Consider the following 11,797-nt stretch of genomic DNA (forward strand, 5'->3'; position numbering starts at 1 on the left):
CGATTGAATTTTTATTAAGCTGAAATTGTATCGAGCACAAATGGATTTTATTTTTTATCGAGCTCAATTTGTTTTCAAGCTCGATAACGATTTAATCGAGGTCGAAAAGGGGACTGGTGCGGAGGAGTAAAGAAGCTCTCGCAAAGGGACTGACACCAAGTGAGCTGCGGATCAGACTGAATTAACACATATTGGTAAAATTCGGAGGATAATTGTGTCTAAGGATATAATTCCATGTTAACCGAAAAGCAAGTGCACTTTTAAATCTGCCCGGCTGTTTGTGATATTCCCTTTTAAAATTTAATTTTCAGCACCGCTATGGCCAATTCTGGGGCTTGCCACAAGTTGCTCGGCAACTTTTTGGCAACTTTTTGGCAACTTTTCGTATTTTGAGCAAGTTTTTGCATTCTGAGTAATTTCTAGTTTTCTAGACATTGGAGCAGCTTTTAGTGCTTTAATTGGCCATGCTTCCATATTTTACAATGTTTTAGTAGACAATCCGTGAATTTCTTTAATTTAAAAAAAATTAAATTTTTTTTAAAGTTTTTTACTTTTTCAAAAATGTTTTCTAATTTTATTTTTTAATTTTTTAAAGTGTTTTTTTAAAAAGTTTAAAAAATAAATTAAAAATTTTGATTTTGGTGTGTAGTATTTACTCATACGTAATGTGAACAAATTTATTTAACGACGCTGGTTACTACGCAAAGTTGCACAAAAATGCTTCAAAATGTTACTTTTGTTGTACAGATTGCATATTTTTGCATCAGACCAAATAAAAGAAGAGCGAAACAAAAAATATTTCTGCTATTTTTAGCAACTTTTGCGCAACTCTCGTTACAAAAAGCAACTTTTGACTTCTTTTTGAACAACTTTTGGGCAACTTTTTGAGGAATTTCGGGCAACTTTTTTGGAAATCTCGAGCAACTTGTGGCAAGCCCTACCCAATTCATACACTTTAATAATCAGCCTTTAGTTAAAATTGCTTAATAAACTGGCAACCCTGTGTAACTGCTTCCCCCACCACAAGGCAAGGCACATGGCAAAACGCAAGTCTGTTTTATATTTAAAATATTAAAACATTACAATGCTTCAAAATTATTATACAAACGTGTCCATTTCAACTCATTTTGTGTTTCTGATGTTGATATTCGAAAAGTACAAAGTTTGCAACTCTCCGACAATTTTGTGTCAAAGAATTCAGCGCAGATATAGAAATTCATGAGCTGGTACTGCAGAGAGTCATAAGTTATAAAGCTTAAAGTTATAAGACCTTTCCCGCATTCCACTTCAGTACGTACGACCAATAGCACCAGAGCGAGATTGGGAAAGGTCTATTTTAGCACTCCGCTTGTGTCATGATAAGCTAGAGGTTAACTATGACTGATCGTTTTCATACAAAATCGTTAAGTGCATCCTTATATTCCATCCTAAATCTTGGCCACAAAATCGCGTTTTGTCCAGTTTGGCAGTACCGTGAAGTGCAATTAAACTCGACGTTCATAAACTTACATCCCTCCGCCATGTCTTCTTAAAATTTGAGATCAAACACATTGGAAGCAGCCAAGAAATAAGAGTTTTAATGAATGGCAAATATGATGCAAAATTTGGTCTTACGATTTTATTATTCATGGCTAAGTGTACCCCACGGCCTTAAAGATGCTTTCCAATCCGTAATGCGCAGTCTCAGTACATTAATATTTATAAACATAAGTCTCAGTCGATGGAATGCGAATCGATGTTATTCGCTATGAGCCATTTACCTTATCTTTGAGGTAAATTTTCCCATCAGCTTCATTGATTTTCACAGCTGCGAAGTTGTTTCATCAAGTGATATGAGAAAGAACGAAGCATAAAGCTTCGCACCCATAATGGCGGTTAGCGTTGTATTGAAACTTTCAGTTTAATTCAGGTAGGTAGTTGCAAAATATTCACCTTTTTTACGCAAACAAAGTCTTGAGAGTGCGCACCACGGACTGGAAATCACCTTTCAAGCTTACAACTTAAAGTGCTTTGTCGGTAACTACATATCGAGGGGGTAAAATTGCGAGAAAATTTTGCATAATTTGCCTGTCATGCACCTCTCCACTGACGCCACATGCATTCGTCGAGATAAGATTGAAGATCTGCTTTTCTAATACCTCTACGTGTTTTTTGTTCCAGCTTAAGACTATTCCAGCAGGACTCTATCTCCTGTGTATGGACGCCAGTGACAGGATCAACGAAGTGTCGAGCATGTACTACGACTCGGTGCGTTGCGACGTTATTTATACGCCGTGCCATGCCTCTGTATGCAGCCCAGTCATTGCTGCTGACTTCTGTTCCTGGTCAGGTACACTTCGAGATTATGGGGTCAAGTGTGGCGATGTCCCATCTCTCTACAACCTGGAAGTACCCCCGTGCTGGACTAAATTCGGTGGTGACTATTCCAAATACCCAGGCATCCCTCGCCCTTCTCCCTCGGTTGTACTGAAAAGAGACGTACAGATTTGTCACTGGACATTTTTTTTCCGTGACCAGAATAGAAATTGTTTTTTTTGCAACACATTAGCATAATTTAAAGCTGAACATCTTCCTTTACGTTTTATGATACATGCAAGATAGGTTCAGTTAGTGTTTGATTCTATTGGTCGATGAACCTGGCGGTTTAAACATCTTGGGATGCTTCAAGGTGGCTCCATAGGGTATTCATTTATCACGTTGCACCCGCTAGTGTTATGTTTTGAATGCTGTTTTTGCATTCGTTTTTACACCCAGTCCTTTCAAACTTACTAAATGTAATAAGCATGGATGATATGTTAATGTACTAGCATCTATGTTTAAATCTTGGCTTTTAATGTTGAATTATAGACACCCAAACAAATGCGTTGTTTACTGCTTTGATGTCTTTATTTGTGATTTCCTTGAATTTTCTTCGGTGAAATTTTCCAAAATTTTTACTTTACTTGGAATACGGCGGGATACAAATTTTAAGCATGAAAAAAGTAGGGTTTATACTGGCAGTTTTTTAGATGTTTGCAAATTTGTCTTTTACCGCTGCAGAAAAACTGGTCAGATAGATTTCGCTGAAAAACGAGCTCCAACTAAAGTAAATATTTTTTACCAGCCTGGCAAATTTAACAGAATTTTTTCCGTAGGAATCACATGAAAATTCGCTGTCAGTTTTGCTTTTTGTGCTCATGTTGACGTCATAAAATATCGAAAAACACTGACGTTTTCCTTTGAGTGCGCGCAGATTACTTGAGCTTTTAATTCGTCCTAAGCACGCGTGCGATCATAAAACTATAGGGAGCCACCTTAACATGTATGTATCTTTGCTGTGCTAGTTTCCAGCCACCTTAGATTTCCTTTAATATCTTCGAGAAATTAGCCAAGGTAGGTTGGCTTTTCTCTCGTTTTCTGACTGTTTTGGGTTTCAACTAGCGATCTCACCTTAGCTTTGTGATTAAACTTGCTCTCGTCACACTTAACTACGGCACCTGGTCCTCCAAAAGGTATAAACGGCCTCCGATCCAGATCTCTAGAACACACATCTTGCAGCTGTCGGTAAATTTGTGAGACCAGCCCTGGGTTGAGAGATAATCTCCATGCTGTTTGTTGTTGGGAATCTTCAGAGATAAATTGGTGTATTGTAAAGAGCAGCGTTCCTAGTGGTACGCGGGGAAACTCCTCAAAAAAACTGTTGGTTCGCAAGCTCCTTTTCTTCTTACAGCCGATGCAATGCCTATTAATAAGAAAAGAAAAGATGACGCCATTGTTTCGGAAGTGGAGAATAACGGTGTTTTAATTAGCACCCAATAATACCTTACAGAGTTCTGCAGAGTTTGTCATGATTTCAATCCTATGTGTCTTTCACGGGTCGTAAAAAAGGCAGCCTGTTCTAAGCGCTTTAAATTTCATTTATATTTAAACCCATCCTTGAAACAGCTGCTCTTAGCCTAAAGTCTATCTTGCAAACAGGAACATAATTCAGAGAACCTTATTTTTTGGTTAACTGTGGTCTGTTTTCCACTCAGGGGGGGAGGGGGGAAGGGGGGGTTCAATACACGCCATGAGGGATTTGAGGGAGATTAGAAAGTCAGCATACTTGTTTGCATTTCTCAAAGAAGACAGACAGCCAAGCAACAGAAAAGCTGATTGGTCAACCTGTTCAATATCGATTTGCACGCACCAATTAAGATGAAATCTGATAGGCAATCGAGCAATTTCAACTTTTAATGGTCAAAACCCGTGTACGAGATTAAATTTAAGTATGTGCAGCTATTTTTGGATTTTCTAAATGTTACTTAACGCTGAAGATACAGATATTTGCCAGAAATGACACCAAAAACAATTTCCCATGGGAAGTGGAGGAAATAAAATTCAAAGTTCAGAGAAATTGTACAACTACCACAGGTATAAATGATGTCATCAACTGTTTCATTTCACCAGTACTTTCATGTGTTTGATATAAACTTCAAAATTTCGTTGTTTTTGACATTTTGTATTGTTAAAAATGACTTTCAGTTGAGAAGATATTACTATATAAAATTTTCGCAACACATGACGACGTTTTTTGCGATATCCGAAGTCTTTTGAAGTTTTTCCAAACTTTGTCCGGACGTCAGACGCATGTTTTCAAACATTTTCCGAAGAGATGTCCGAAGATAACCGAAGATTGCCGAAGAAGATTCAAGGATGAGTGGATCAGCATTTATACCCCAGTACTAGCACATAAATGTTCGCGCCACTATACGCCAAAAACTCCAATCTCCCGCCAGTATGCTGTGAAATTTTAAAGGCTGCCCATGTCTAAGATCTTAAGCATAACCTACACTAAATGCACCCTGAATCCAAATTTTGATTTAAGAGAAAACCTGACTTACCAATGAAATCCATCAACATGATTGCTGTTCCTCTGTATTAAGACCATGTCCTCGTTACATTGTGCACACCGAAGCGGATTGGCCAGCAGGAAACGTCACTGCAACCACTGGATCAAGTTCATACGCAGACCCCATTGCAAATCTATACATTCATTCAGATTCATGACTTCTCACTCACGCGAGCGTTATTTGCAGTTAGCGCGAAGTGCTACTACGAAGATGTTATAGCGGCTTTTATTGTGCTTATGTTCGGCGTGAACCTGTGAAACTCCCAAGTGATGTTAAACAACTGACAACCCAAAACAAAAAACCCAAGACAATAGAGAAAACAATAGCTCCAAAGTAAAAGAAAGAATTCTCATGCCTCATTTTGTATTATCTTTTGACGTATTCATTAACGTTACATAGTGAGGAGAATCTCACAGATTTTATCCGCGGGACACTAATTGGAGTGGTTCCTTAAAAAAAAAACTAAGAGTAGAAAAGCATTAAAAAAAAAAACATCGCATGTTCTTTTCTACAGGCCACTAACAAAACTAATCTGGGAATAAACAACAGACTTGCTAAGTTGGTTGATTGGCTGATCATCTTGTCGGGAAACATTGCTTTTGATGCTTTTACGAATACAAGTCAAAAATGGATAATAAGGCGTTGTAACATTATCGAATTCCTGGCGGGATTGCTGGATAGTACAAGTACCAGATTTTTTTCTTGAAATTGACTTCTCACATGCATAAGACTAAGAGTAGAAAAGCACATGGGCTAAGTCTCTGCAGTTTTCATATCCTGAGAGCAAATTTTCACCCAGTATTGGCTAAACTCTCATAAGAGACCACCTCCCGTAAGCGATCGCTTAGGCTTGACATTTTGGGTGGTCGCTTGGGAGGTTCAACCGTAATTTCATAATCGGCCATGTTGGTAATAATTACTATGTGAATTGTATTTTACACAGTCCTCTTGCCAATTAATTGTTTTTGTTACAAAAAGTTTGAGATAAACTAATTGTAGTGAAAATTTTAGTGTCATTAAACAATACAGAGACAAGAGATGGAGATGTCATTAAGTTTACAATTGACAGGCGAATATAGTGCGGAGCTAATTAGGTACCAGATTTGATGTGGTTCAGATTGGATACCTGTAATTGAACATCTACATTATCACACATCGATAAATTGCAAATGGGTGGGCGCATGACCAATCACAGTTGAGAGTTGTGAGGCTACAATGATGGAGTTAAGGAGTATCCTTTTTTGTTTGTTCAGTTGGTTTTGTTTCTTGAGTTTGACTATTGTTTTTTGTATATATAATTATCTCAATTTCTCTGTCAACTAGTATGTTCATAGTATGTTCAACTAGTATGTTCATAAAAAAAATCCGGCTTCTCAGCCGGATTTTTTTTATTTGTATTTTTTTTAAACTCTGAATTAGTATTTATCTAACCTTGAAATACAGCAGGCCCTGTAGTCTTTGGACTTCCCCTTCCTGAAGGACAGCGTGAGTCGAGGCAGCGTTAAGGACGTGATCCTGTTCATTCTTTCTTTTAAATATGGCATTACAGCCTCTGACTGTGCATTGGACAGTCTTTTCTTGGCACTGGCTTAGATGCAGAATCACATGGCACCTATGAAAACAGAGAAATTTAGAGCCATAGTTAACTCGGCATAAACCCTGGGTAGACAAACACTTTACATAACGTTTTTCACTCCCCTAAAGTTACTACCCCGCGATAGAAAAGGCTGGTAATTCCAAAAGTAACAAGGGTAGTTACTTTCGGAAGTTTACAAGATATGACTTGTGAAACGCAATTCAATAAGCTATACATATATCACGTATATTACACAGGCGAAAACGTACCGCGGCAGGTTTATTCCGCAACTAAGTGGACAGGGGATTCTTTTGTGCGAGCACAAAGAATCAACATGGTGTCCCATCGAATCTCTTGCCACGCCTTTCCCGCAGTCTTGACAGGGGATCTCCTGCTTTTGGCACTGACTGATGTGGATCGCCATTTCCTCTCTCCTTACTGTCTCTCCGCATCCTATATTATCACATTTTACCAGCAGTTTCCCACACATGCTGGAATGTTGCATGTGGTCCTCATATTTTCCTTTCCATTTGCAGCCAGTGTTGGTGCACTGAATGTCCAGCTTGGCAGTGATACCGTCAAGCACAATATTTACGTTCAGTGCGGTGCCGCTTGAAATAAGCTGGTTGTAGAGCGGGCAGCCCGGTAGGGTTGCCGTGGCAAGCAGCGTTGCTAGGCAGTCCTGGCAACTGGAGTGGCCACATGCTAGGGTTACCGGCTTCAGCATGGTTGATAGGCTTTGAAAATAAAGGAAATAATACAATAAGTCACCAAAGTCACTACATCACTCACTTCTCCCTCAACTTAATACACTTTCTGATCTGCCTTTCACCAATAACCTTTTCCTTTCTTTTCGTAAAACTTTTATAGTAGTTCGCATTTGTATTGTATTTGCTTCTTGTCTTCGGTTAATAAACGTGTTCTCTTTTAATTCCTCGGAGTTTCGGCTTATTGGCGCAAAAGCTTTACACGCGTACAACTAGAGTGGTCAGATATTATTCATTCACAGTGCAAAATTAGTCTCCTAAAAATCGCACATTTTCATTAGCTCATTGCATGAAACTACATGTAAGCACCCTGGTTTGTATTCCCTGCCTTATTCCCTGCCATCGCTGTGAATTTCTGTACTTTTTTAGTCATCCCTAACTCTCACCGGGACGGAAGATTGTAAGGGCGGTGGGAGGGGACGGGCAGTGGAGATGACGGAACATTTTTGCTTTTTATAATCAAAGTGTAATTTTTGTCACATTTCAAGTGTTGAGTTACACTTACCATGATACCGGTGAGTTAACACTGGACGGTTTACAATAGATGGGCCCGTATTTTGAATATTTTGCAAAAAAATCTGTCGACAGTAGTGGGATATAAGTGAGCCTGGGTAGCATGATTTTTCCTACCAAATTTTAAGCCTTTTCCAAACTTAAAATTAAAAGGTGCAGGCATATTATTTCGGAGAACGGGAAATATTTTTGTCGGGGGTGGAAAGTCAGCCAGATTTTTCAATTACACGCCATGTCCTGAAAGAAAACGTCAATCAGGACATTTTCGTGGATCTCTAGGTTTTCTCTAATTGATGGAAAAAATTTTTTTCAGTGTGCCACAATTAGCAAATCGAAAGTTCGGCAGAGGCAATTTTTGTCGAGATTTAGTAGAACCAAACAAAATTTTCTCAGTTAAGTGCGTACGAGCCTTATGTAACAGCGGTAATACGCCGAAGTCTCCGGAATGAGACATGAATCACCAATGCTCTACAGGCTTTTTCTTGAATTTGCTATTGGCGAATTCGAAAATTTATCCGTGTTCTCTTTCTTTTCCATGCTTCCACGCCGAGCTTTTCGACCTGATCACATTTGAAACCAGTCAGTTCCCCATGCTGAATTAAGTTGAGCGCGACAACTCAATATTTGAAACCGTTCTTTACCATACCATTGCCGAGCTCTTTTGACATGTTTTAAGTTCGGCAAGGCAGTACCACGGCCTTAGCTCTCAAGAAAAATGACTTTGCTCCATGCAATCTGTACAACAAAAGTAACATTTCGAAGCATTTTTGTGCAACTTTTCGTTGTAACCAGCATCGTTAAATAAATTTGTTCACATTACGTATATGAGTAAATACTACGCATCAAAATCAAAATTTTTAATTTTTTTTTAACTTTTTAAAAAAACACTTTAAAAAATTAAAAAATAAAATTAGAAAACACTTTTAAAAAAGTAAAAAACTTTAAAAAAACTTTAATTTTTTTTAAATTAAAGAAATTCACGGATTGTCTACTGAAACATTGTAAAATATGGAAGCATGGCCAATTAAAGCACTAAAAGCTGCTCCAATGTCTAGAAAACTAGAAATTACTCAGAATGCAAAAACTTGCTCGAAATACGAAAAGTTGCCAAAAAGTTGCCGAGCAACTTGTGGCAAGCCCTAGAATTGGTCATAGCGGTGCTGGAAATTAAATTTTAAAAGGGAATATCACAAACAGCCGCGCAGATTTAAAAGCACACTTGCTTTTCGGTTAACATGGAATTATATCCTTAGACACATTTATCCTCTGAATTTTACCAATATGTGTTAATTCAGTCTGATCCGCAGCTCACTTGGTATCAGTCCCTTTGCGAGAGCTTCTTTACTCCTCCGCACCAGTCCCCTTTTCGACTTCGATTAAATCGTTATTGAGCTTGAAAACAAATTGAGCTTGATAAAAAATAAAATCCATTCGTGCTCGATACAATTTCAGCTTAATAAAAATTCAATAGAACTCGAACAAAGTGATCGAGCTCGATATAGCATCGTATGGATCCCCCGGAAATGAACGGCTCCACTTGCTCATCAAGCTCGAAAGCAACTGAGGTCGATTCGTAATCCGAGGTTCGTCTGTCTACTGAGCACAATCAGTCGGTATAGGACTCGATTCTTTTGGAGCTCTATTACCAAAAATCGAACACGACGAACTGAGGTCGATTAGTAATGTAGGTCGATATGGATATTGAGGTCGATTACCATGATTCGACCTCAGTTGCCCAGAAACTAAAATTGATCCGTATAAAGTAAAGAACATTTTATTGATTGAAACGATTTTGTTTCCGTAGATTTTGTATCGACTATAATAATAGCTGTTACGAGTTGTCAACCATTTTTTATACAGCTGATTTCAAACTTTGATCTTTTTTTTTAAACCTTTAGTTATCCAGGGCTTGTTAGACTTACTTTTGATCTTAATTAATTTAATTGGTGCATGTTTATTGCTAATCCTGTTGAATATGTGCAGAAATCTTGTTAAGCCATCATTTGCATTGCTGCTATTATAAACAGATTTCCAATTTTCATTCCTTAATTCATCACGGAAAGCAATCTTGTCAAACCCTTTAAAGTCTCCAATTTCAATAGTATCAGGAAATGGACTAAGTGTTGGATCGTACGAAAGGGTAAAAACAGGTAAATGGTCAGCTATCTCTACTGCAATACTACCACTTGTACTTGAAGATACAAAATTGGAATGAATATGATCTATACAACTTATTGAAGTCTCAGTTACACGTGTTGCTTCAAATATCAGGGGATTAAAGCCTTTGGAATGAATTAGATTCAGGTATTCCTTTGCTATTGTGCTCTTAACAAGTGTATTGATATTGATATCACCTAGGATCAAACATTTATGCTTTGACAAAAAGATGGAATGCAAAACTTGTTCAAATTCATCAAGAAATTCCCGTTGGGACCTTTTAGGTGGGTTATAATTAACACCAATTAACAAGCCTTGTGTGTCTACCCAAATATTTTCAATGCCATCTATTTTAAGATCATCTCTTATTGTATAGTCAAAGTTTGAGCAACTCTGCCGCCTGTTGAAAACGTGCGGTTGTCTATTATCATATTGTAATCTGTAATTTTTATGCTATCTAGATCGACTTGAGACGTGATCCATGTTTCTGAGCAAGCAATCATATCAATTTCGAAACGAATGGAGTCCAAAAGATTGCATAGCTCATCAAAGTGTTTACTTAGGCTTCTGATATTAAGATGAAGTGCCGAGAGTTGCAGCTTAATGACAGAGGAGAGTTCATTAAGCTCTTCTACTGTAAATATTCCATGATCATTACATGATTGTACATTTAAATCTGGATCATTCGTGTTGAGTCATTTGTCTATTTTAAAGAACTTAATATTGGCAAATGCCAGTTAAAAATAAACTAGTTGTAGGACAAAAGAAGGTTTTTATGCATATTTTAACTAACCTGATCAATGGAATTAACATCTAACATCTATGTTTCTCTATACAAAGTTCCATCAATATAAAGTTTTCCACGATGAAATCTTGGCCTTTTTCCCCTCTCAAATGCCTCCTTCATCACATCTCTGAGCTTCTTCTTTTTCTCTCGGTCCTCCCCAATCAGATCCTCTGTGATCCAAACACCATCTTTAAGGCCATGCTTCTTGTGAATAACTTTGTACCTCTCTGGACGATAAACAAACTTACAAATTATCGCTCGTGGCTTATCATCGCTTCTTGCTCCCGCTTGATGGGCGTTTTCAATTTGCAGCTCCAGATTAAGCTGGTTTGCTAGGATATCGTTGATTTTCTGCAGGCAATCCTCGCCAGGAGATTCTGGAATGTTGTGAAAACGAAGATTGTATTCGCGTGAATAACACTCACGGGACAGCAAATGTTCATACATTTGAGCGATTTGCGTGGTATGGTTTTGAACTGAGCTTTCTATTTCATCAACTTTGCATCTTGCATCGTGAAGTTTTCCCTTGAGCTCCTCGAAACTTTGGTTGAGGGTCATAAATTGTTTCGAAAGCTTGACCAATGCCGCCTCATTAGAATGAACTTTCGCTCTCAGACTCGAGATGTCCTGTATGATCTTGTTCTGACCTTCGCACAAGCGTGACAGTAGCTCGCGTTCATACATTTCAAAATCTTCTGGTGCATCACTTGACAGTTTCTTGCTTCTTCTTGTAGTTAATGACATGTTAATACACACTATAACACATGTAGTAAGGTAGATATGAAAAGTAGAAGAAAAAAATTTAACTTTTTCCCTAGTTAGCTCGGAGCTATAAATTTCACGGCCATCTATGTTTACCAAATATGTTTACTCAGTGGTGCAAAGAAAGAATTTTCAAGTTGAACTTTTCAAGATTCGTTAGAGGTTTACAGATAATCCACCTTGCTGCAATTTGTCTACCCATACTAATTCTATAGTTGTTTTAAAACTGTGTTGGGTACACCTTCTTGTAGGCTGCCGGTGATGCTGACCTCCAATCAACTCCAGGTTAGCACCCTTTACCAGATTTTTGTCTTTTTGCAAATCCTTCCTTGTAATGTCAGCGATGGCCACCAGGGTTGAGCGT

General features: G+C 38.1%; 1 protein-coding gene and 1 pseudogene across 1 annotated transcript; both read right to left on the reverse strand.

Annotated features, from left to right (window-relative positions):
- Positions 1-6,254: 6,254 nt before the first annotated feature.
- Positions 6,255-8,462, reverse strand: LOC149099291 (TNF receptor-associated factor 5-like). Its single transcript, XM_089278683.1, has 2 exons — positions 6,717-8,462; positions 6,255-6,483 (listed from the first exon to the last, which is right to left on the reverse strand). The coding sequence occupies exons 1-2, from the start codon at positions 7,172-7,174 to the stop codon at positions 6,294-6,296; spliced, it is 648 nt and encodes a 215-aa protein (XP_089134809.1). The 5' UTR covers positions 7,175-8,462; the 3' UTR covers positions 6,255-6,293.
- An 858-nt stretch (positions 8,463-9,320) lies between these two features.
- On the reverse strand, positions 9,321-10,554 carry LOC149099292 (uncharacterized; annotated as a pseudogene).
- Positions 10,555-11,797: the final 1,243 nt, after the last annotated feature.

Source organism: Orbicella faveolata, unplaced genomic scaffold, assembly GCF_042242905.1.
Source record: "Orbicella faveolata isolate gen_17 unplaced genomic scaffold, um_ofav_v1 contig_46, whole genome shotgun sequence".
NCBI lineage: Eukaryota > Metazoa > Cnidaria > Anthozoa > Scleractinia > Merulinidae > Orbicella > Orbicella faveolata.

Excerpts from the sequence above, each read along its gene's own strand:
- LOC149099291 (XM_089278683.1), bottom strand. The coding sequence starts at position 7,174 with ATGCTGAAGCCGGTAACCCTAGCATGTGGCCACTCCAGTTGCCAGGAC. Across the intron at positions 6,484-6,716 it reads TGCGGAATAAACCTGCCGCG|GTGCCATGTGATTCTGCATC; the intron begins GTACGTTTTCGC and ends CTGTTTTCATAG.